The 24,661-nt window shown below is 49.7% G+C and overlaps 8 protein-coding genes across 8 annotated transcripts; 4 read left to right on the top strand and 4 right to left on the bottom strand.

The window, feature by feature from the left end:
* Positions 1 to 3,804: 3,804 nt before the first annotated feature.
* MRS44_017730 (uncharacterized protein) lies at positions 3,805 to 4,341 on the top strand (the record flags this gene model as incomplete). The annotated part of the gene is made up of 1 exon (XM_065615632.1): positions 3,805 to 4,341. The coding sequence occupies one exon, from the start codon at positions 3,805 to 3,807 to the stop codon at positions 4,339 to 4,341; it is 537 nt and encodes a 178-aa protein (XP_065471704.1).
* Positions 4,342 to 5,438: 1,097 nt separating this feature from the next.
* On the bottom strand, positions 5,439 to 6,341 carry MRS44_017729 (uncharacterized protein; the record flags this gene model as incomplete). The annotated part of the gene is made up of 4 exons (XM_065615631.1): positions 5,439 to 5,546; positions 5,607 to 5,776; positions 5,830 to 5,902; positions 6,159 to 6,341. The coding sequence occupies 4 exons, from the start codon at positions 6,339 to 6,341 to the stop codon at positions 5,439 to 5,441; spliced, it is 534 nt and encodes a 177-aa protein (XP_065471703.1).
* Positions 6,342 to 7,368: 1,027 nt separating this feature from the next.
* On the top strand, positions 7,369 to 8,139 carry MRS44_017728 (uncharacterized protein; the record flags this gene model as incomplete). The annotated part of the gene is made up of 1 exon (XM_065615630.1): positions 7,369 to 8,139. The coding sequence occupies one exon, from the start codon at positions 7,369 to 7,371 to the stop codon at positions 8,137 to 8,139; it is 771 nt and encodes a 256-aa protein (XP_065471702.1).
* Positions 8,140 to 8,992: 853 nt separating this feature from the next.
* On the bottom strand, positions 8,993 to 11,455 carry MRS44_017727 (uncharacterized protein; the record flags this gene model as incomplete). The annotated part of the gene is made up of 1 exon (XM_065615629.1): positions 8,993 to 11,455. One exon carries the CDS (start codon positions 11,453 to 11,455, stop codon positions 8,993 to 8,995), a length of 2,463 nt encoding a protein of 820 aa, XP_065471701.1.
* A 134-nt stretch (positions 11,456 to 11,589) lies between these two features.
* On the bottom strand, positions 11,590 to 13,908 carry MRS44_017726 (uncharacterized protein; the record flags this gene model as incomplete). Its single annotated transcript, XM_065615628.1, has 1 exon — positions 11,590 to 13,908. One exon carries the CDS (start codon positions 13,906 to 13,908, stop codon positions 11,590 to 11,592), a length of 2,319 nt encoding a protein of 772 aa, XP_065471700.1.
* A 4,116-nt stretch (positions 13,909 to 18,024) lies between these two features.
* MRS44_017725 (uncharacterized protein) lies at positions 18,025 to 18,276 on the bottom strand (the record flags this gene model as incomplete). The annotated part of the gene is made up of 1 exon (XM_065615627.1): positions 18,025 to 18,276. One exon carries the CDS (start codon positions 18,274 to 18,276, stop codon positions 18,025 to 18,027), a length of 252 nt encoding a protein of 83 aa, XP_065471699.1.
* Positions 18,277 to 18,317: 41 nt separating this feature from the next.
* Positions 18,318 to 19,675, top strand: MRS44_017724 (uncharacterized protein; the record flags this gene model as incomplete). Its single annotated transcript, XM_065615626.1, has 2 exons — positions 18,318 to 18,461; positions 18,548 to 19,675. The coding sequence occupies 2 exons, from the start codon at positions 18,318 to 18,320 to the stop codon at positions 19,673 to 19,675; spliced, it is 1,272 nt and encodes a 423-aa protein (XP_065471698.1).
* A 2,407-nt stretch (positions 19,676 to 22,082) lies between these two features.
* Positions 22,083 to 22,610, top strand: MRS44_017723 (uncharacterized protein; the record flags this gene model as incomplete). Its single annotated transcript, XM_065615625.1, has 1 exon — positions 22,083 to 22,610. The coding sequence occupies one exon, from the start codon at positions 22,083 to 22,085 to the stop codon at positions 22,608 to 22,610; it is 528 nt and encodes a 175-aa protein (XP_065471697.1).
* Between the last annotated feature and the right edge of the window lie 2,051 nt (positions 22,611 to 24,661).

Below are 24,661 nucleotides of genomic sequence, written 5' to 3'. Positions count from 1 at the left end.
GCTACAGCTTTGATCAGAAAGTGATAGGGATCAAAACACTTACCGACTTGGCCGAATTTATGAAGTCAATATGGTGGTAGGGAACGCTCCAACCGCGATAATGAAGGCCCTGATGAAAAGCGGGCGCATTACTAGCCTCCAAGTTAGCCTTCTAGGAACAATGCTTCATAATGGGGCCTTGCAGATGAATAGACATACGAGGAGTAATAAATACGAAGATGGTTTCACATGGTTTCCAAAGGAAATCAGGAGACAAGTCTGTACGTTAGCGATAATAGTCCTTTGGGTTCACTGTGTGGCATACATGCATGATTTAGTAAAAGAAGCTGACTGTGAAGCAAAGCCTCGAGCTTACACAAGTAGCCCGACTTGAGCTACCTTGTTAAGAGATAGTCACGAATGTCTGTGATGAATTAATCCTCCATAACTAACAATATTAAATTCTACTTTCCACAGCAGGTAGTAATGCTGCTAAGAACATTGAGAGTTCTTTGAATTGCCTAATTTTGCATTTAGTAATGGATGTATATCAATGATCATATTCTAGACCTATGCATTTACATGCAACTTCAACTCATATTATGCTCCCCTTGAGCTGCTAGAGTCCTTTATCTTGCGCGAAGCTTGTTGCTTCCCCAAAACCTCCTTGGAGTAGCCTGTGATATGATCACAGCTTAGACAGTAGAATAGGTTCGTCGATACTTCTGCTGCAGGGAGTTCATCCGTAGACATAGCTTCTATCAAACATCCGCATCTAAAGCAACGAACAGAAACCACAACAGCTTGAGTTTTTTTCATGGTGAGAGTAGCGAAACTGGACACAAATTTTGTGATAATGCTTGCCGTATGGGGGAGAGGAGAAAGGGCGTGCCTGACAGGAAGAGACGAGGGAAAGAACGTGTGGAAGAATACGTATGTATGTAAAAACCAAACTTGAAGGAAATTTGATGATTGTCTCTTACGGTCGTGGTGAATAGATAAAATAGGCATCCCGTCTACAGCCTTATCTTTAGATCAGGGGCCAAAATTGGCCCCCTCCCCCACTCAGCTGACATTGAAGACACGACCAACAGCTGCCAGCGAAGGTATCCTTCGACATTAGACATGCCCCGAAAGTCTGCTTTCTCTTCCATCCAGAACCAGCGCTTAGAGAAGCCCCTTGAAATGCGTGGCCCAGTTTGGTGCTCGGGTGCTTGGCGTTGTTCAGGACCTGCGGAATGCGCCAATGGTGGCAACGTTTGCCGAAGTGGCTGAGCATCGACGTTCAAGATTGACCATTATGAAAATGTACTTATAGGCCTGAAAGAACCCGTTGGCATTGAAGTCCAATGATTTCTATCGAACGACCTATGATCGGAGCTATGGCCAAGGGTAGCGCTAAGACAGAAGGAGCTCGCAACATTACACCCCTTGATTCTACAAGTTTTGTTGTTCTGATATGGAAATTCTACGACCTATTTGCCCAAATTTCACGGGGTAAATTTCCCTTTCGCCAGCTGGATGTACTCTCACCAACGGAATTTCTTAATCGGACAAAGCTGATGATCCAGTATCTGTCCACAGCTTTGCTCCAAGGTTACAACCTCGACTCTCATTGGCTCAAGGCAGCCAAGGAGACGTATAGTAGTCTGGTTGCGAGCATGAGAGCCGTCACTCTCGAGCATCGAATGCCCAGCTCCCCCATGCATGGAGGCATAATACTCCTTTGGATATGTTGGATTTGGCAGCGCAGTTTTGCCTGGGTTCTTCGTCGCGCTACAATGTAAGTATACTAGCCGTTCCGCCCCGACACATAAGGTAACCAGTACAAGCTCTATCGTTTTGTACTGTTCAGCACGATTCGCACCTGTTCCCTTCAGTTTCTTAGGCAACCAAGCTGGGCTCCTGGGCCTCGCCACATTCGTCATGGGACCGACCATCGTGAGCTGTCTCGTCCTCTTTGAAACTTTGATTCGGACCTTACAGAGGGGAAACAGGCCTATTACCTCAACGTAATATACCAAACCTCCCCTTCGCGGCATGCAACCTTAAACCTATGGGCTACAGACCGACCGACCTGTTCTCAGTAATCTTGTGCATGAGTTGCGTAGAGAATTATTGTAACCCATGGTGATCAATTTTATTTGGCGCCTAGATCTTTTCCAATATCAAGGTGCGTTGTGTATATAGAACAACACTAGAGAGTATTTTCTCTCCTTGTATATATTTTTATATGAATACCGTATAGACTATTCCAGTTTTGTTCTCAAGTCATTCTTCCCGAGTATCGTAATTTGCAGTCAGCTTCGAAGGGAAGTGATCAGTCGAGGCTAACTCAACCAGTCAATCCACTCTGGCACCGCTCGACGGCTTGCCCCCCTCCGTGGACTCGATATGGTATCTGATCACCTGAGACTGTTCACGATCTACCTTTGGAAGTACCTCTCTCCCACTCGAGTGTATCTTATTTAAGATTTATGTATATTTCACTTTCCGTTTGTGTCATCTAGTTTATATAGAATTGAGAGAAGAGAAAAAAAACCAAGACATCTAACTACACCTAGATTAGCGCTCAAACTAAGAAATAGAATGCGGTACTTCCTATAGTTGGCTAGGGTTATCGTTGGAGCGCTGTAGCGGGTGCTTACTCGCAAACATATGCAATTCTCACCCGTGTTGGAGCAAAGAGGTAGGGCAAAGCAGTTTCAACTTTTGCACGATTTTATGACCGGAAAGATTCCTCCCGTATCAAGCTCCTTCCTCCAGAAGATAGTTTGACCAACAAGTCCAAGAGACGCTACTCGAAAAGTGTCATATCCCATCCCGGAGTGTGATGCTGCTATGGAGAAGAATCTCGATCGCTCCTTCCAGCTTCATTCCAAACAATCGAAACATTAGGCCTACACGCAAGTCCATCTACGATGTTCACGTAAGAAGCCTAGCACCCTCACTCATAACCTCCCGCGCGACTCACTTCGTGTTCCATTCAGGACAAGGGGCCAGCACCTTCTTGTCGCTCTGCTCCATGATATCTACCTTCGTTCAAACCCTGTTTGACAAAAGAGAAGGACCACCGCCCTTGGGCCCCCTAGCTACGAGTAATCGTTCGCTTTCCTCAACTTGTTCTCCGAACTACCGTATTACTGGGCGCTTAGCAAGTCCACTCCTTCGTCCTACCCTCGGTACCTACTGATGGAACGGCGTTGTGGAACTGCTTGACAAAGCTCATCTGTCCTGCCCGGCTCAGATACGGTACTTTTCAGCTCGGTCTGAAATGGCCTTTGGCGGGTTTAGGTTCTTGCCACGTCCCTGTGAATAAACATCCCGACAGCAGGGAGCGGGGAGGGATGGCTGGTCTAAACCCTGGAGCTGTAGAGGCATAATTGGGCGCCTGTAAGAGGATGATGCAACAAAGTAGAGTCCACCCAACTCCTGCATAAGCTCACGGCGAAGAGTGAGCACTTAAGGGTGTGGCGTACTCCACGCAGGGGACGAGGGAAGCTGGGCTTTCCATCATTGTGCGACCCAAGGGTCGAGTAAAATTTAGATATCCATCCAAAATGTGTTTGTATTTTGCGCGGGGCACGTTTTCAAGTACGGGTTGTTGTCTTGCCCATCACTTTCGAAGGACAGAGAGTCGAGACGGTCGTCGGGCGACGGAGAATTGGAAATGGGTGAGGGCAGAGCGCGAACATCCATTTTCGGAAATCCGAGAGGGTTCAACGACACGAAAGGTCGCGCCGGTGATTTGTGTCCTGGGTGGGGACATTAGATCGGAAGATCATCCTGTGGCAGGATTTACGACAGAGTCGCGAAGGAATGGCCATGACCTGCGTGCCCGCCTACATCGGACCTGAGAAGGTGAAGGCCGCTCTGGAGGAGCTAGAAGCCTTAGAAAGTCTCGCTTCTCATCAATGGGCTGATGGGTCATATTTCTTTCTCGACCGAGATGGTCGCTTTCGACACACCATGAGGGACGAACGCTCCTGGCAGGTCCGCATATTCTTAGCGACAGTTTCCATCCAGTCTCTCTTTTCGCGAAGTGATCGTCTGATCCCGAGGGAGGATCTGCGATTAACCGCGGCGCGTCACGGTCTCCTTATTGCTATACTTGTCCACTCACTTCTGTGGACTCGAGACGGAGTCGTCGATGCCTTTGGCAAGGGAATTGCGCTGGAGCGCAGGTGGGTCCTGTCTCCCGACGCCATCGTACATCTTATGGATAAGGTCCGTGGCACGAACAGGCGGTACCGCTACGAGCAGGTACGAGACTTTCTCGAGAAGGTGCCTGTAGTGTCTCTAGATAAAGATGTGTGCAACTGGATCTCGATAAAGATCCTAAGAAAGCGTACTTACTATTAGCACTTCAAATGTGGCGGTTGTAGCTTCCTGCTGGGATGCGCTGCATAGGCTTGGCGAGGTGCTGTCAGACAGTACGTGTATTCGGTCCGTTGATCCCAAATCAGTGTATTCATGTTGTGTTGTTGTCTTTTATGTCTGGCCCTGAATGATCTACTGTTTCTGTCCGTAATCTCAGGACCCCCGACCCGCACGTGACACCCCAGCATATGCTTTGTGTTCAATAGGTGCCCGCTTGTGCCTGTCGCCTTGCTGCAGAAGAGAGCAAATGCCGTGGGCCTGACATGGTCGAGGTGGAAACGAGCGTGGGTGATGACGGGCCACCACCATATCCAGTCTTGTCTTAATCCCACGTAGGCACGGGTTAGCTTGCCGCATTTGGCAGTCACGATGCCGCCGTGTATCTTTCATCTGACGAGTCACTCTTAATCTCCAAACGCGACTCGCAATTAGTGAGCGCCTCGTCTCGTTATGATTCAACATATTTTGAATTTTACTGTAGTCTAGTATTCCTTTATTTACATCTTGTATGTCAGGTATCTCTCTGTCCCCATGCTGTAATTCCGCGAGGGGGTCTAACCTAGAAGCGCCTTTGGGTCGCCTACGTTCATCGCCACCTTCTTCTCCTTAGGTAGTGGATGACAAATCAACCCAATATCGAGTGCAGACTCGGCGTATAACCTTGAAAGTGTGCGAGGAAGGTGTAGTGCTGGGAGTAGATAGGTACTTTAATCTGTTGGCCGGTAGCATCGAGGTTTTCTCATTAGTAAAGATACTGCCTCCAAACACCCGATCGTCGAATCCTTGAATCGGATTTCAACGAGCGCTTTGAATGACTAGATAGGGCCCTTCAGCGTACTCGAGGACATTGCATATCTCGAGTGACAGTCTACCAATGCCTTGGAAGCATAGACGTATGTACAAAGTACAACATTACGGGCTAAAATTCATGTAACTAAAGCATGACTAGTGTGGAAATTCTGGCATTGTATGACGTTGTAACCTGGCCTTATTGAAAAAGATATAGACAGAGATCAAGCAGAGAGGACCGCTGCTTTATGAAAAAGTTCCTCCAAATCTCGGGGTTTGGGGTGCCATAGCTAACGGACTGTTCCATGTAGATTACCAGCCAAGATTTTCCTCTGAATTGCGAATTTTATGGGCATTTTCAACACACTAGGACCGCCAGCGTGGGAAATGAAAGGGTGCTATGAGGTGTAAGTCCAAGACTAAAAAGAAATTTAATAAAAAAAAAAGCATATACTTACGTTCATCGCCGGCAGCACCTTCGGCGTAAGGAAATCCATCGCAGCTGAGGGTAATTGACCACAACTATGCTCCATAGTTGTTAGAATTTCTTCAAGATACGCCACCAAATAACCCTCGCTGGCCTCCAGAAACATGCCCTCAACACAGGACTCCAAATCCCAATCAATCACTTTGCAGTGTCAGCAAAGTCTTACTGCTAATCAGTGGATGCTGCGGGCTGACCTATCTTTACCACGCCGTTAATATCTACTCGGATGCTGTCGATACCGAACATGACGGACTGCTCTTTGAGACACTGAAAGCCACAAGTGACCTTCTCGAGATCAGAAATTGCTTGTAAGTGCGGGGACTTAGCCCACCTGTTTCATAACACAGGACACTTCCATCGCAGATAACGGAAGTAGATCAAATATGTCAAGGTATAAATATTCTTGGACCACAAAGAATTGATTGCCGGTGTGATAGAAAGAGAGAGGTCGCGCGATATTGTCATGCAAAATGCAGGCAAGCCTATGGATGTCTGACAGTGCTGTTCTCCTCAGTTCTCTTACCGTGACCAATTGGCGAGCCATGATTTGGCGATGTCGACCGACCCACGTCGTTGAATTAGGTTGAATTTGGTAGTAAGGGTGATAATCCGCTTCAGGACGCCTATTCAAATAACATTTGAGAGCAGGAAGAGCCGGAATGGGCTTTACTTCCCGATAGAAAGGACGCTTGCGCTGAAGAACCATGGTCAAGAAAACGTTTTTGGAGAAAAAGAAAATCAAGTCGGAGCTATTTATAATCATATGCCATCTTCTAGTCTTCCCTCAGACACCCGGTTCTTTGTAATTTCCATATTCGTCGGCATGGACCCAGAATTTCGGCCACCTTCCAGTCTTTATTCAGACGAACCTTTCGAGTTAGAGGAACTTCTTCCTTCTTTACCCATGCCAACTCCACTTGACGAGGAGCTCAGTGTGCAGGCCCTATTTGAAGATATCAAAGGTCTAGAGGCCAACCTTGATAGCCTGCAACGCAACTGGTTGCTGATTTATCAAACTTTGGAAAAGTCGGAAGGGGTCGCGAACGAAATTGAATTTATCTGCAACAAAGCGAACGACGCTATGACCATGGAGCGTAATAAATGGCTGGCAAACTGCACAGCCTTCTGATATGCCCGTTGCTTCCTATCACAATTGGCGTCTTCCTAAGCAAATAGCCAGCAATGCCACAGCATTGAGGCGGTGAAAGAAGTTGATAGGAAAATAAATCATTAGAAAAAAGAAAATGCAAGCTTTAAGTAGAATTACATCGTCCATAGCCCGTACACGAACTTTCATGCTTTGTGTGTTTACAAAGCACCAGATCCCCCTACTGTTGGCAAGAAGTGTGCAGTTAAAGTCGAAGTAGGCGGAAGAGGGTTTACACTGGCTGTTCCTTGCCATCTAGTGCTTGATTGATACCAAAGCCAAACTCCAAAGGCGAGAAACAAGATAGCGTCAATGCCCTCACCAAGGTCATGGTATTGCCGAGGCGCTGCTCCCGCAGAGATTGTGGACAAATAACTGCCTATTGAATCGCAGAAGCTCAAGCATGAAATAGACAACCTGCAATCCGCACTCAAAACGAGCACAAGGTTGCAAGTTAACACTTTTGAGTTGATATCACATACAATTATGTGTCAAAAGTCTGTGTCCACTTGACGTGACCGCGTTTTCTCCACGACGCGGTCGCGACCACCCCAACCACTTCAACCCTTCACAACTTTTCACCACGATGTCAGAAAATCGTTCTTTTGGCGATATCATATCCGGAAATCGCCAGAAAAACCATGAATTCTCTCCCGAAGCCAAAGCAGCTATGTTGGCGATGCTGGAAGCCGGTTTAAGCCAACGCGCTGTCGCGCGTCAGTTCAAAACCAGTCACGGCGCTGTCGCCAAAGTTCTTAAACGCTTCCGTGAGACCGGCAGCGTTAAGAATAAGCCAAGATCAGGGCGTCCTTCGGTCCTCAATAGGGCCCAGAAGCTCTATATTCTACGTATGATTCGCCGAGACCGTTCTATTTCTTGGGATGCCCTCGTCTCTGAGTTCGATGGTAAAGTGAGCCAATCGACAATCCGACGCGTTGTAAAGTACCATTACAAGCGCAAATGGAAAGCAATGGAGAGGCCGAAACTTGATGCTAATAAAGCAAGAGAGCGGCTTCGATTTGCGCGTTTTTGGTTGCCACGAATCGACGAACTCGAGGAGGTATACTTGTTTAAAGTTGGTGATGGTATCAAGCTAATCACCTTTCAGATGATCAACTCTGACGAATCTTCCATCAACAATAAATCAAGCAACCCCAACGTCTATCTCTTCTTGGGAGCTCATGAGAAGTATAATCAGGAGCTTGTCAATAAGGGAGACCATGTCAAACCGCCAATTTCGATGATGTTCTGGGGAGGAATTTGGAAGACAGGAAGGACACCAATTATCCTCATGAAGCGCGACCCTTTGGCTCCCAGGAACGGATATTCCTCTTGGAGTTACGAAATTGCATTTTGAGATGGTCTTCTTCCTATATATGACGGCACCAGAAGGTTTCAGCAAGATAATGCTAGTATTCATCGATCAGGAGAGATTACTACGTGGTTCGAACGCAATGGTATTATCCTTCTAAATTGGCCGCCTTGCTCGCCTGATATGAGCCCAATTGAGAACGTTTGGAATATTCTGAAGAGGAGGTTACGTAGAATATTCCCTTATCTAAGGGATATGAAGGATAACTACGCTGATAGGGCCGAATTCCAACGGTGCGTTGAGATTGCGTGGAACTCTATCCCCCAGAGCATGATTCGGGAGCTTTTAGAGTCAACCGAGCGACGACTACAAGCCGTGATTCGGGCACGGGGTTGGTATACTAAATATTAAAGAGTAGAATCAGGGCTTTATTTTGATATATCATTTATTTAAATTGGACTTTGTTTCGGCTGGGAATGTGTAAGTCAAGTTACGTGGTTAAAATGCACGCGTTGCGCGACAGGTGGGGTGGACACAGACTTTTGACAGGTTACTGTATAAATGAGCAAAAAGTGACAAAACAATTCTCTGATGGGTCCTTTGGACACCGATGTCAACCTGCTCTTCAATCCAGGTTAATAGATGAAAGGCGTCTTTGAGGAACACATTGCCGTGACGCCATTATGCAAAGTGTCGCACTGAGCGTGCTAAAAGGATCAAGGGTCAGGTAAAGAATAATGAGCAGCAGCAGTGTGTTGATTGATTGTTGTCTGAGGTTATCTCTTGTGCGGGGTATTCCATCCCGCAGAGTTACTTAAAGCATACGGCTAGATTACTAACGCAGTTGTTTCATGAGGCCGCGAAGATCATGCCTACCCTGCGACACACCCCCCAGATTTCACTCTGTATCAGATGAGGTCTGAATGTCATCTTCATCAGCATCCTCTCCTGAAGCATATTCTGGATCAATCCGCGATGAGATATCAACCAGACCTAATTGCTTGACGAAGTGAGAATGCTTTTCTGCTGAAAGAGGTTTTGTGAAGCCATCTGCAGGCATGTCTGTTGTTGGAACCCATTGTACTGTAATTTTGCCGTCTCGATGGACCTGTCTTAGCCAGAAGTTGTGGATGTCGACGTGTCTCAACTTCGATGTCAGTTGTGGTCTCTCTTTCTGGATCAGTCCCACTGTTTGTTGATTGTCACAGAGGATGCGTGGTTGGTGTTCCGGATCGAACTGTATCTGTTCGAACAGTCGGTATAGAGCTATTGTTTCCCTCGCCGTATGAGATAGCGATAAGAGCTCCGCTTCAGTTGTTGACGTGGTTACAGTTTTCTGCTTCGAAGACTGCCACATGATAGCTCCGCTAAACAACTTCATGAGATAGCCCTGGGTGGATTTTCGAGTCTCTGGATCATCCGCGAACGATGCGTCGCTTGACTGCTGTAGCACTTCATCATCGCCTGTCTCTATCTCTGCAGCTTTATCTACAGAGCCTGAGAACTCGATGGCATAGTACTGTGTGGTCTGGAGATATGAGAGAACTCGGTTTGCATACCGCAGGTGTTCAGATGAAGGGTTCATGGCGTGCTGGCTTAACTGGCTGGCTGCATAGGAGACATCTGGTCTTGATACCACTGCTGCGTACAGAATTGATCCTACCTTTTCTTGCATCTCCGTGATCTGTTGTATAGTGGCCTGTCCTTCGAAAGGTTGGGGACGATACGATGAAGTGAGAGGAGTTGCCGTTCTCATTGACTGATCAATCCCGAACTTGACAGAGAGTTTGTCGATATATCCATCTTGGCAGATCCAGAGCTTCTTGGCTTTGATGTCTCGAAGGATTCTGATGTTGAGGAAGGAGATTGCTTCGCCCAAATCCTTGATCCCGTATTTGCTGTGTACTGCTGCTTTGAATTCGTTGACTTGTTGAAGGTATTCAGGTTGTGCGATGATGAGGAGATCATCCACGTAAAGAAATAGAATGAGTTGAGTCTCATTGTTGATGAGGATACAGGGTTCATCTGGGCAATATTCAAATCCCAGATCTTTGAGGAACGATACAAGCTCATTGAACCAGAGCTTTGGTGACTTACGCAGACCGTAGAGCGCTTTGAGCAGTCTCCAGACCTTTCCTGATTGACCATATCCCGGTGGGCATGTGGTGTAGACCTCCTCGTCCATGTCAGCGTTGACGAAGGCGTTCTTGAAGTCAACTTGATGACATATCAGCCCAAACGCACAGACGAGAGCCATCAGAATCCGGAAGCTTCGATAAGCACCGGTTGCTGCGTAGATATCTTCACCAGAGTGGTGTTGAAGATCACCTCTGACACAGACGCGAGCTTTGTGACGAATGAGATAACCTGCATCGTCCAGTTTGTAGGTAAAGACCCATTTGAGTGGCAGGATTTGTTTGCCTTCTGGACAATCAACTAGCTGGAAGGATCCTTTCTCCTTGAGTGACTTGATCTCGGCACCTGCGGCTCGTTTGAAGCCTTGTCTCTCAGGATGTCGCTTCAGTTGATGCCAAAAATCAGGCGGTGGTAACAAGTCCCTCCGATGAGTTCGGATTGACCGCGCTGTTGCGAAAGCATGGGCGATCTGTTGTCCCAGCTTAGCGCGTTCCAATCGTAGGGCGTATGCCTGTCTTCGCGCTCGCTTCTGAACTCGATGCAGAGTGGAGCGTGGTCTGAGTGTTTCGATTGTATCTTGACCTCTCTGAGATAGTTTGATGTTCCTCCCAGATGTTGTTCGAAGGTTCTGGAGCACTACAGCGTCCGTTATCTTTTCCTTTCTGGGTGCCTCTGGTCTTGACACGTTTGCCTGAGGACGCGGTGATGCTTGATGGAGAGCTTCTGGGTTCGAAGGCCGTGGCGGTGGCGATTCGTCCACAGGTGCTTCGACCTGTATCTCCCCTACTGTTGCTCGTTCAGGCGATTCTTGCGGCGTAAGAAGAGGCCGTGGTGGAGGTGGCTCTGCTTCTGTTTGCATCAGAATAGGAACCGATGTTGCTGCATCTTCCATAATGAGCAGTGGTTCGATATCATCTTCGTCTAGATCAACTTCATTGATCGTGATCGCGAGAGCCTGTCCTGATTCGGGGAGAGTTGTAGCAAGCTGTGGATCATACATAACTTTCTCGTCAACTTGAACATCCCGAGATACAATGACACGATCAAGGTGTGGGATCCAAACTTTATGGATATTGGTTGCGTCGAATCCGACAAGCCATCCCATGAGCGCGTTCTCTTGTAATTTTGCTCTGGCTGGACGAGCCTTCTTGTTCTTGATCAAGACATAGGCAAGAGAGCCAATGATTTTAAGATGAGAGATGTTGGGTTTTCGGTCGTGGACCATTTCGTATGGAGTTTGCCATTGTTTTCGTTGAACTGGGATGCGATTGAGGAGGCGAGTAGCATGAGCTACGATGTAGGGCCAGAGCTTCTGAGGTAGATTACCCTGTATTCGAAGCTTGCGAGCGATAGTCATGATCACCCCCCAGAACGTTCGGCAGGACCGTTCTGATCTGGCGTATCTGGCGGAGATGGGTTGAAGGTAATTCCCTTTATTGCGATGAGATGCTTCCACTTCTTCCCCAGACCTTTCTCGCCATCTGATTGGATGTATCGCGTAGTGAAACCCCAGTTGTCATTTGTTATGGCCAGAAACTCCTGTGTTACAGACAGAAGTTCATCTTGATTCTTATTTGGAAGATTGAAGGAGACATGGTAAGCTGAGTAGTCGCAATAGAAGTGAGCGACCCAGGAGTTAGCGTTGAATGCCTCCTCCATGTCGATAAGATCAAGGTGTATCTTCTCGAAGGGGTAAGTTCCTCTCCACGTTGGTATGCGGGAGATTTGCTGATGCGCTTGTCCGAGTTGACATTCAGGACATAGTTCTGACTTTCGCTCAAAGTCGCGAGTGCCAAGTGCGACTCCTTCGACTACTTGAGGCACATGTTCAAGAGCTTCTTTTCGGATATGACCCAGCCTTGCATGCCAGGTGTCCATAGAAGCTGTGGCCACTCGAGGCGTTCTCGATTTGGTAGCCATCGCAAAGGACTGCGCTGCCTCTTCATGAGATTCGGCCTTGAAGACAGCGTCCTTAATATGAGGTTCAACCACTCGAAAAGCACCATGTTTGGTTGCTTTGAAAGCATTTGATCCATCCGAGTATTCCATCCAACAGGTTCTGGTATTGAAGTAGAGGCCTTGTTGTTCGAGAGAGTGCGTGTTGATGAGGTTCCAGTGGAATCCAGGAACATGAGCAACGTTCTCGATCTGAATTAGACCTGGGCCCGATGGAGTGTCGACATGGACCGTGACATTGCCGATGCCTGCGATGTACGTGCCTGAGTCGCCAAACTCTATGATTTCATCATCCAGAGGCTTGTAGTTAGTGAAGCGAGACAGGTCGTTGCAGACATGTGTATCCGCGCAGTTGTCGAGTCGGAAACAGTCGCCGTACTCGTCTTTTGCAGTTGTGCCAAACGCGAACCTTGACGTAACAAATGCAGCTCTTGATTTGGATGGCGATGTAGCAGTGTTTGAAGTCTCGTCTTGTGCTTGCTTCTTAGGTTGATTCTGCCAGAACTTAGGCAGGTCGATGTTGTTTCTCTTGAAGTTCTTTTCAATGTTTGCCCGAAGCCGCCTGCTCCCTTTGACTGCAGTGATGACTTTCGATTGGATTTGAATGATTGGTGACCATCCCTCCGGTGCATTCGAAGGATTGAGGTAGTAGCAATCAGCGTATTTGTGAGACATGCCACAGACGCAGTCTCGAAGGTTTGTGTTCGAGGATGAAGGTTCTGTTCGCTGTCTTTTCTGTTGAGGTTGATTCTCTTCATTGTGCGAGTCTGAATCATTGCCATGCTTCCTGCCTTGAAGAGTGGCGTGGGCTGCTCGTCCTCTAGTAGCGTTCTCCTTCGGTGGTGCCATTGTCCTGAACTGCCTAATGCAGAATCCGATCGTGATCTTCTTCTCGGAGAGGGTTGGATTGAGCTTGCGAAAGGTCTTGAGAGCTCTGTTCACTGTATTCTGAGCCTTCTGAACAATGGTGACATCGTCATCTTCGTCGTTTTCGTCCCCTTCAGAATCAGTCGAACTTGCGATGGTGACAGAACCGTTACTGGCGTGATCGGGGTTAATCTCGTTGAGCGCAGTGAGAAAGGCGTTTGAGATCTTCTCCATGGTTCTTGCAGCCTCCTTGACGAGATTCTTCTCATTCTCGACCTGAGCTTCCTTGGACTTCATGTAGTTGTAGAACGGTGGGTTGACTTCGCGAGATGCTTCAATGAACGCATCACAGATCTGCGACTCGCTGAGGTTCTCAATCTTGTAACGCTTGGCGTTGTTAACGAGCGCCGGCCAGCGGCTGAGCCATTTGTCGAGACTGGTGTTGCTAGGGCCTTTCTTAAGCTTTTCAAACTCGGCCCTGACGTTGTGCTTCTGATCCTTCGCGGTGGGCTGGATGCTGTCAGCCAGCGCGATGAGTTTGCCGCGGACGTCATGGATTCCGAGGTAGTGTTGCTTATACTCCTGGCACACCGTGAGGTCGATGCGATCGGAGACCTTGTCATATTTCTTCTTCTCGGGGTCATGGATGGCCTGGAGGCTGTGATATTTCTGGATTGTGTCTTTGCTTGCTGAGTCCGATGGTTTGGTCGCAGTGAAGACCAAGGTTTCAGTCCCTTCTGGATCGCAGTAGCTCCAGACGTCGTTGCGAACAGCCAGGTCCTCAATAGAGTTGATCCAGTTCGTCCAGTCCTCACGGGCGTTGAGCATGGTGAGATTATGGTCTCTGATTGACATTTTGATGATTTTCAGTCAAAAGACGATGACTTCGTTTTCAGTTGACTTCTGATCAATGCGTTAGCAATTTTTTGTTAATTGAAGAGATCATGCAAAGATGTTAGTTATTCTTGTTTTTTAAGGTCTTCTCTGTCAAATCTGTTGCGGGTTTCAAGTTGCTGTTTCGCATCGCTTCATCTGACACATCCGACAATGATCCGGAAGTCAGTATTGCGCGGTCGGCCTAACTTCGTGCCGGTTCCCCTGAGGAGATTTCCAAGTTGAAAGAATGATCTCATTGCGACGGACTTGACAGCAGAAGGTGCTGGTGGTGATAGATCTGGCGTGCGACGCAGCGGAAGAGTCTCCGGGCTCATAACTGTCGCACTGAGCGTGCTAAAAGGATCAAGGGTCAGGTAAAGAATAATGAGCAGCAGCAGTGTGTTGATTGATTGTTGTCTGAGGTTATCTCTTGTGCGGGGTATTCCATCCCGCAGAGTTACTTAAAGCATACGGCTAGATTACTAACGCAGTTGTTTCATGAGGCCGCGAAGATCATGCCTACCCTGCGACACAAAGACTTGAACGTTTCAACAACAATATACCGGACTTAAGAAAGCCCGTCGCGATCACGTTACCCATCAGCCAAACGGTTCGCCACCTGTGCCAAACATCTCCATTGGGTCTATCGTTCCATGTTCTCCCGTTCCTCCATGATGCGCTTGGTCTTGTTTTCGTTGCGTTATAGAGAACGTCCGCTGCATAAGGGGTGACAAGATTGTGGCGGCCAATACCTGCGGTTGCTCTTGTATTCTGCAACATTCAGCTTCTCAATATATTTTCTTAGATAAAAGTGACGACTCACTGGTTGCGCAATGCGGAGACCCTACAAGCAACTAAGTCAGAGAAAAGAGAAAACAAAAATCCAAGACTAATACATACTGCTGGGCCAATTCCCTCGTTCTGTTTTGTATAACGGTTAGCATAGAAAGGAAGGAAACCTGAGATCGCTCGCACTATTTAGAGAACAGACCTTTTGTCCATGTCAAGAATTCTAAGGAAAACAAAGGGTTAGCACACGATGCTTTAAATGTGGCAAATTGGCAATAAGGGCAATCCAAGTGGGAGGGGTGTTGGGGAGAATCACTGTTGGCTTTGTTCCCGCCTAAACTCAATGATCAGATCCTTGAGCTGCTCCAGCTCTGAACGACTCGGACTGGTATTCTCCTCGCCGGAATCGCTAGCAGAGTCGCCATCATAATTGCCGCCATAATCGCCTCTTCTGTCTGTTCAGCTTGTGCCTACGAGGGCAGCTCTCTATGCTGGTATGAAACGAACCTTTCAGACTCATAGTCGGAGCTTTCCCCTTCTGGTGTCTGATCGGATGGAGACCGCGGCCCGTAGCCCCCTCTTCGATCATTGCCGGCGGTCTGCGCATCACGCCGGGCCACTTTCTTTAGTCTCGAATGGGTCGACCTAGGTGGGTCCACATCCTGTGAGTGACGAGACCGAGCCTTGGATGTACGTGACTTCCGCTCTGTCCGTTGCTGTGCTGAGGGGTATGGTCTTGCACGAGAGTCACGAGTGCTAGAATGATGCTTCCGCGAAGATTGCTTCATGACGGGATGCGCGGTCGAAATTGGGAGCGAAAACGATGCTTAGAAAAAAATGGACATGTGAAGCTGAGCATGAAACCGCTCGATTATCGGGCGCGATCGGCAGCATTCGAAATATATACTTGTCGACCTACTTCGGCTGTGCGGTACTGTACAGCTTGAACCGGTAATGATGAACGCCACCAACATGCACAGCAAGGGTCCCGGGTGCAGCCTCGAGGATGGCTCTTGGCAGGCTCGGGCAGCTGCTTGTCTTGTATGGTCCCCTCACAAGAAGAGCAGAAACTGGCTGTTGTACCCCCACGCGCCCCGGAGCTGCCATTGCTTGTAAAACGAGCTGCGAGCCTGTTACCCATCAACTGCTGGATGTTGTGCTATTCCTCACTCCATTACTTGCTCTTCTTTGTATCTCGGATTGGAAGGGCAAAAAAGGGCCACTGTTGTCCACCTGGACAGCCGTGGCAGTGTCTCGCTGGGCGTGTGCTGGTGGGTGGGTGCCAGCCGTTTCGCGCCGGGGTGTCATTACCATGTTGAAAGCTGAAAAGCGGCGAATTCGGCGGTCCTATCGGGGAACTCATCCTTGACGGGCCGGGGTGGGAAAGTGCTGAAATTAGAGTGGTTCCAATAGAAGCGGCAGTTGCAGCCAGGGCCACTTTGACTTTGACAAGCGGGACTGATCATCACGTCGGGAATCAGCCGCAACGATGGATGATGTTTAGTGTGGCTACGAAATGACAAATCGATGTAAATGGCCCCATATGAAGGAAGTTGACAGGTCACGTAGATTACGAGGGCAGTCGGAGGCACCGAGTCAGAAGGAGGGCAAAGCGCAGGGAAAACCAATATAGACTTTTCTCCACTGAATTAGTCTATCAACGCGTGCTGTGGCAGAGAGCCAAAAAAGAAGGGCCTCGTTCCGTACGACTCGTGCACATGCAGGGATCCTGGGAAAGAATTTTCTGACCGTTGTAGCGACGTACCACCCCGCCGATCGTGCGTGCTGCGCAAGGGTTCGATTCGGCTGTCATACCTGCATTGCAACACCTGCATGCAGACGCGGTCACGTTACTTGCTCTTTTTTTTTTTTTTTTTTTTTTTTCAACGCTCCAGAAAAGAGAGCAGTTCGGTAGCTTGACCATGAGGTCGAGAATATACGATACCAAAATACACGCACTGAAATTGCTCAAACTACTCGGCGCTACGGACCTGATTCTCGGGGTAAGGGACTAGGGATCATCGAGCCCTTGAGAAGGGCTTTGTGCGTAACGAAGCTGCGGAGCCGCGCGCAAATGGCCAGATCTGAGCATGACACGCAGCTCTGGTCTCAAGGAACGCTCGAGGGTTAATTCGGCATCTCGGGCCCTTTGCAGCTCTCCGTCGCAGTGGAAGGGAACATCTTCATAACCATGTGTGGGGGATGCTTTCCAAGATGTCCGGTTCCGCGAGGTGGGCGGTCCCACAAATGAGGTAGGATCCTTTGTGGAGATTTTCTTCAAGGCGAAAGAGGTCAAGGTGACAGAATGCCGTATGTGAGATGCAACGCAACAGCCAAAATGAGACAGTGAGGATGCACGAAATATTGTGTTGCTGAACAGTGGGGTGGGTTAATCTCCGTAGAGCCCCTATCGTGTATGAGAGCCTCTATTTCACTCAATTGTCCTGGGGTGCACAAATGCCATGTCTGAGCCCGTTCCCTGACGATGTAGAATTGAGCATGCGAAACGGAGAACCAAGCTTTCACTTCTTCATAGCGGCTTATAAGGCCTCCTGGTGGCTATAGCGGTGCCAGTGGCGCCGTGTATTGGCCCTGAGCCGGTGCAACTGCTCGATGGCAACACTGCCGCGGTTCAACTGAGTGTGGAGATCTCGCTCCATGCGCACAAGCAGCTAAGTTAGTGAGGCCGCTACCGGCCGTTATTAGCTGACGTGACCAGAGCGGGAGCATCGCAGGTGGGTTATAGGAACCATTCCGAGGCCGATGGAGACGCTACAGACGTGGTCTGATCGGAAGCCCTCCCCGTGATGACCAGTGATTGCGCCGATTCAGCCATAATGTAGCATTTCGTTTCGTGGCTTCACCAAGTGGGCACCGGAGGGTGGGGGATAATCCTCCGCACAATTCAATCGTAAGTGGGATTTCGATGCGCGAGTGCAACGGCCAATCTCGATCTGGTCAAGCACGTACCCCAACAGGGATCCGAAAGCGACTGAACAAGGCAAGGCGGGGACAAGCGGGGGAGAAAGGACCCCTCGCCGACTGTCACTTACTGTTGGCTCTAAAAGACGTCCAATGTGGACTTCCTTCATATTCCCCTCCCATCCCATCTTCTGGCCTATCTCGACCTTTACACCGTCCCGACATTCTGGTAACGAGCGAATATGGCGAAATTGACCTGGCGACAGAGAGCATGGGTCGTCCAGAATGGACTTCACAGTGGCCAACCTTGGCAATGGCCCGTCGGGGACAGCGGCCGTCCGTTTCGAGACTCGATATCGCACCTAGACGATTCCGCACGACTGTTCAAAAACTGGGCACGATACCGGCGAGATGACCGAAAAGAAATGGGTTGAGGTGGTAGTTGTTTTCGCTCTTGGAAGAGGAGAAACGTCCGCCAAAAACATCTTCGTCAACGGCACGGGATGGCCTGCAGGAAGCCTCGTTCGAAGGGGTCTTCTCGCCCGAAAGAGTCTCGCCCGAGAGAGCCCGGCCTAAGACGGGAGCATCCAGGAGACCCTGATCCAGCAGGGTCTCGTCCGAAAGGGCCTCGGCCATGGGATCCTGCGTGGGTGGGCCAGGTGATGCGAAAGAGAGGCATGACTGCGATACACAAGAATTACAAGTTTGGCAAAGAATGCAACACTACGGCCATCTTGTTCTTCTACAACAAGATCCACGACTTCTGGGACGGCTCAGTCTACAACCCAGACGGTGAACCGCTGCCAGAGGCGAACGCAATCGTACGCACAAAGCCACACGGTACCCTTTTTCGACGGATGGCTAATGATGGCGGCAATTACAGATACGAGATATACTGAAAAGACAGGTCGAGTCCGATGATGGCGAGCTCGTCCGACACACGGCGAAAGAAAGGAAGCAGATGGCCGAAGCAAAGCCCTACAGAGTGCAAAAGCAGACAACGGAGCGCAACCTGCGGCGCAGAAAGCCACCTGCGGATGCCCAGCGAGCATCACACGCCTCTCCAGCCCTCACGCAGATCACAGTCGCGGGAAGCGAGTCAGTACTTGGGGATCGGGGTGCGAGCATATGGAGCATGCCGGGTACCCCAGCGTCTCCGATCGTTGGACCGCTGGATAACTGCGATGACAACGAACGCGACGAGCCCGAGGACGACGGCGTCGACGAAGAGATTGCCCCGACTGGTCTTGCCGTTTCTGCAGCGGATCACGACCAGGATGTGTTCCGTCGCCAACAGGAACCACGGACATCTCCACCTGCTGCGATTGAACACGACGCCGAAGGTGAGCCCTATGAGGCGGCAGACGGCGGCGCAGCTTTCATGCATGATGGAGCAGGCGAGCCAATCCACTTCGAAGAGCCCCAGGAGCAGTCAGCGCCCTACGAATTCATCGCGATGATGGCCGGCGACGACGCCTGGATGAGCATGGACATGTCCATGGCAGGCTTTCAGGGCACGGCGGGCTTTGGCGTGGACGGCCTCAGCGATCTGAATTTGGACATTGACATGGCCATGGACATGCTCAGCAATGCCGGCGAGCTGCAAGAGCCCCCGGGCAGTCCTAGTCCGAAGGCGCCCACGGCGAGCTTGTCTGCGACCAGCGCCGTTGCGTCAGCTGCATCTCCTCATGAAGCAGCTGGCGGAAACCGGCAGACCAGCAGCGCGACCACAGCCGACGAGTCAGCACCGCAGCCAGCTCCCGAACCGAACTGGTCGCCTACGGCCAATCCCAACGACGAGACGACCAGAGCATCGCAACCAGCGCCAATCGCCTCCGCACAATCGCCAAACCCGCCCGTCACCGCGACCCAAACGCCGTACCGCTGCACGCCGGAAGAGGTGCTGGTGGCCATGCAACAAGCTTTAGTCGGCCTGATCGCTGAAAGAGGATGGAACTTGGGCCCCTACCAAGATTTTGGCGGGATAAGAGAACCTCATGCACCAGTAAACATGTCGATCCCCGTACTAGCTTAAGTGAAATAAATATGAGGGGTTCATTGAAATGGAGAAGCAGGTTCCGGTACAGGGAAGTGGGGGGAAGAAAAATAAAAAAAATAAAAAATAAAAGAGAACGAAGGAAGGTGTAGGGTAACTATTCAGTACTTGGCTACTGGAAAACTGATGGGCGCGTTATCACGCAAAGGGCTCAGTCTTAATGGCACAATAAATGGTCAATTTTTTATTACAACTGGATGTATTTTAATAAAGAAAGAGAGACCAAGATTGCTCAAGGTTTTCCTCCGTCGTTTGAGACCATCCTGACCGGTCAATATAGAGCTTCACACGGGGACTGTTGTCCCGCGAGTAAAACGCCTTCACCTGCGGGCCTTGCAGATAATTGCGGAGCAGCCATCCAAGATAGGTCCCCTTGTGCCACTCGCCGTCGCTCGATGGACCATCTACTAAAGCGCCAATTTTTTGCAGTGTATGCGAGTCTTCCCTTAGCCTTTGCTGCCATTCGACAACCTGAGTCTCGTCAACGGCGCCGGATGGCACGACAATGATGATGGTCTTCAGCCGAGGGAAAAGGGCGAGCGCTTCAAAAATCAGGAACACGTCGGGACTGTCGGCAATGTCGATGGCGATGTGCGTTATAGACAGACTGAGCCCTCTTAACCGAGAACCGACGACTGTGGCCGCGGGAACAAGAAACACCGTTCGGGGCACATAAACACGTTCGGGGAGCCAACTGGGGGACCTGCTCGACCGCGTGCATTGGACCCACTCTCTCCTCGCCTCACGGCATACCAGCGCTACAGGCGGTAGACGGCTGGCTTTCGCGTGCCGGTGATTGACCGAAGCTCTGTGGCGGCCTTCGGAGAAGGAGCAGACGACTACGGCAGGATCTACGGCGTCAAAGGCCGTCTTCCAGATCATCAGTCGGATCTCGACTGGAAGGAGGCAGAAGTGTTGGGAAGCATGAAATGGCCTTGTCCCTGGTACCCCTGGCGTCCGTGTTTGACTCTTCGTTCTCTGCATCTATGACTCCGGCAGGCGAGAACCCATGGTTGTGCACGTAATTTGACGCCATCGAATCAGCATTTTTCAGATTCGAGGGTTCGCTCGGCGGGGATAAGGTCGACCGGCGCTAGGGAGAGGGAGGGAGCGAGCAGAGTGGTTGGGATACCTTGCCATTTCTTATATCCTGCTTGCCGTTGCCATCCTCCTCCTCGACGTCTCGAGGCTTGCCATGGTGGAAGAGGGCCATGCACGAAGGCTCACCGTGGACGCTGGGACCCGCCGAAAGAGCCTTGCACGCGTTTAGGGAAGAAGTCTAAAGTGGCTGAAAAAGACGAGTTCGAAAGGGAAGGGAAACCGATCGATTCCTGGCTGGTTGCTGGCTGACCCTCCAATGAAGAGGCCGTTGCTGGACGCGAACCTATCCGCCACGTGACACATCACGAGTGTAGCTGAGCGTGTAGATAGTTTTTCGCCTATAAGTAGACTTGCGCCACGCCTTCATGTGGGCTTGCACTGATGTTGATGTCGACGGAGATGGCAAAACCAGACTTGGCCCGCATCGCTGCAGGTACCTACCCGCACAGGTCATTTGGCAACAGGTCAGGAACAAGGAAACAGTCACAACAAAGGCACACATCGTACGCTTACTTGCGACAACAAAAATGGACCAAGAACAAGACCTCTTATGCGCCTGGCACCGGCAGAGGTCAAGGGATGGGTGCTCACGATCAGCTTGAGCCAATGCTGGTGGACAGTGTTGGCAGAATGAACATGACATTGGCTAGAGGGGACGAAACCAACCCAGGTGTTCCCGACATCGTTATTTACCCCCCGCCGGGTGATGGCGACATGGATGTGGAGAGGAAAGATGAGGATGTTGAAATGCTCTGTGCGAGGATTGACGCCCAACTTGGGAGGGGGGTTGAGATGAGTGTTTTAAAAGAGGAAGGGCCTTAAACCACTTAGAAGCACTGGCACAGAGTTTCTGGAGAGATGTAGCTGGTATTAAATCAACGAGCCCGTATTCAACAGCGTCACTATTTCTTAACGAAACTGAAATAAGGTAGTTCCCTGATAAGAAAGAGAGAGGAGGGAAAAAAAAACAAAAAACGACAAGAACTAGCCTGCTCAAGCAGAAGCTGCAACTCACCCCAATTAAAGTTTCCCTTCAGCTTGGCTTTCGATATTTTCCCACGGTAAAAGAGACGCACTTGGACCTAAAATGAACTAACTCTCACCCTGTCACTCAGGCCGTCACTACCACAATGAAGCTCATCATGTATACCCTGGCTGCGCTTCTCATTGCAATAACCTCAGCTACAATCTAGCCCATTCACCGCACCTCAAATCCGCCTGCTGCTCGCGTTCTGCTTGGTAGAGTAGGGCAAATCTCTGTCGCCGACTTCTTCCTAGACGGAACATGGGGTTTGTATTAGTAGTGAAGGAAGTTCCCGGCACCCCCTTGTGGATGGCCTTCATACCACCAAACATACTCTATGGTGCCGATGAGTCCTCAACTACACTTCATGTCTTTGAGCCAGACTTGCAAATCAATATACTAGAGCTAAAAGGGGAGGAGCAGGCTAGTTCTAGCGTCGTGCACCTCCAGTTTAATCCTAACAAGACCCGTCTTGTCGGTTCTGCTTATCGAGCTGGGACTATCGACGTCTGGGATACTGAGAATACTGAGAACCATAACCTAAACCTGCTTAAGACTATAAGGTCTCCTGGCAAGCTGGGTCCAAGCAAAGCATGGCAGGGCGCTCCTCATCCCAATGATCTTGGGACCGACTCGATCATCACTATAGATTCACAGGATGATGCATATGAAACTGAGGACAATATTTATACCGGGCCCAGCGGTTGTGGCTCTCGCCATGGCGTCTTCTACCCCCAATGCGCAGACAAAGCCACCCACTATATAATCATTTGCGAAATTAGCCATTAAGTCCCTGTCTATTCCATCGCTTACCAGGCCCACCGTCTTCCTCTCAAACAAGCCCAGAACATCCCATCGCTTGTTCGCAAGTTCTGTCCGAGCAATTAGCTTACTGCCGCCGCCAGTGCCATTATTCCTTCGCTCGATAATAAGGGCCTATATGTCTCAAATCGATTGGCGGGAAAGTGGGTTGACGCTGTGACCCATTTCAGGCTCTGCCAGTCGAGTTGTAGATTTCCCAGGTTAAGCTATGCCGCCACGACTTCAACGGGAGGTATTGTTCCCCGGATGATAAGTTTCAGTCGGGATGGGGAGTATACCTTTGCTGGGAATCGGAATGGGGGATCTGGCCTCGCTGCTATAGAACGAAGGAGTAGCAGTGTGCCTGCGAAGGCACGAGTTGTCCAGATCAGCGGTTCTGTTTTTGGTGAGGAGGGCTTTGGGCCCCAGTTTGTTCATCAGGTTGCCTTAGCTGCATTTGGAATAGAAGAGACGCGGTATCAGCAAGCATAGTTTGCTTTCAGCCGTCCCGCTAGGCATAGCCAATGTCTTTATAAGTGTCAGCAGTCGAATCTATGACTTGAATTAGTCGCTCTGCAAGCTATGGCCTGTAGAAGGATATCTGATGGGGTGCTTGAAACACCCGGAAGGGTTTTCTCCCCTGACACAAGCTCCATGCTGCCAAAGTTCACACTGACTCGGGCTAGAGCTGATCTCATGTAGGTTTCAGGAGGATGATCATGTGTGGATTTCCCGAAGCTCCAGATTGCCATCTACGCTCAAGAGTGAAGATCAGGGGACAGGTATCTATGGAAGATAGCAGCATTATAAACCAGGCATGCCGAAAAGAACCAGGTTTTCGACTAGCCTTTGGGGGCCATGCTGTTGCAATGGAGGCAAGGTTAGCCTAGAGGTCACCTTAACCTGATATCATGCATGATGGAGTTTGGCTCAATTAAGGTGCTGCTCCAGCCATGTTTGCACTAGACCAGCTTGGACTCAGGGCGGCTATGGCCCGGATAGAGATAGAAACCACTAAATCAGCCCAGATTTCCCAAATCAAATAGTCACCTGCTCGGACGTCCAGTATCCGTAACTTAGACATTTATCAAGGCGGACACCACCCTGGCCATCGCCTATTCGCCTTTATTAGCACTAGGCCTCCTCAGTTAGGGAGGTTCTCACATGTAAACCGGATATCACCGAGATCTGCATGGCAAATTGTTTTCGGGACATTCAGCCTTTTATTCTCCTGCTGACAGGGGAGCTTCCAAAGGATTGAAAACGTATGCGACTTCCCGCCCATGTTGTAACTTTTTTGAAAGGCCTTTTCCGGGGTCAGGCCTTCTTGCTCCGCCTCAAGGCAAAATACTCTTGAAAGATGGTCGAAGAGGGATGCAGAGCTCGATGGCTGCGGAGAATGGCATATGATTGTTGTGTTCAAGCCACGCGGATGCTTTACATGCTCCTCTTTGTTATGCGTGCTGGTGATCAGTGCGAGATGGCCATCGTCGGCGAGAATAGCGACAATGAAAGAAAGAGAGAGGATCAAGCGAAATGTCTGCATTTTACCAAACTGGAGTTGCGAACTCTCCTTTGTTGTAGTTCGATGAGGTGACGGGCTGATATAGTGAGAACGAACCTTGGGCCCGAAGCCGGTTTGCGTCGCTCCATAAATGAGCCGGAACCAGACCCCTGCCGGTATGCACGATCCGCTTGAGCCAATGTAGGTGAACAGTGTTGACACAAGGAACAAGGCATGGATTAGAGCAAATGATAGCAGCCTAGATGTTGTGGATATGGAGATAGTATGGAGACACTTCATAAAAGGATTCACGTCTACCGTGCGGGAGTTTTTTTTTTTGAGATAAAGGCAATAAGAGTCCGCGGAACTTCGGACCAGAATCCCAAGCGATAGCGGTCTATCGCCATTATCGCCCGGGTTTCTTTTTAAACTAACACTGGTGCTCTCAATAGGTTACAGCACCCACTGATTTCTGGGCGGCATAACCAACCATAGGAGGAAACGAAGCAAAGCCATCCGGCGTATTCAGGAACGA

Source organism: Fusarium solani (assembly GCF_023522795.1).
Source record: "Fusarium solani strain SB1 chromosome Unknown bctg00000014, whole genome shotgun sequence".
In the NCBI taxonomy this organism is placed as follows: domain Eukaryota; kingdom Fungi; phylum Ascomycota; class Sordariomycetes; order Hypocreales; family Nectriaceae; genus Fusarium; species Fusarium solani.
Note: the sequence above shows the minus strand (reverse complement) of the source record. Positions and strands in the feature narration are given on the sequence as shown.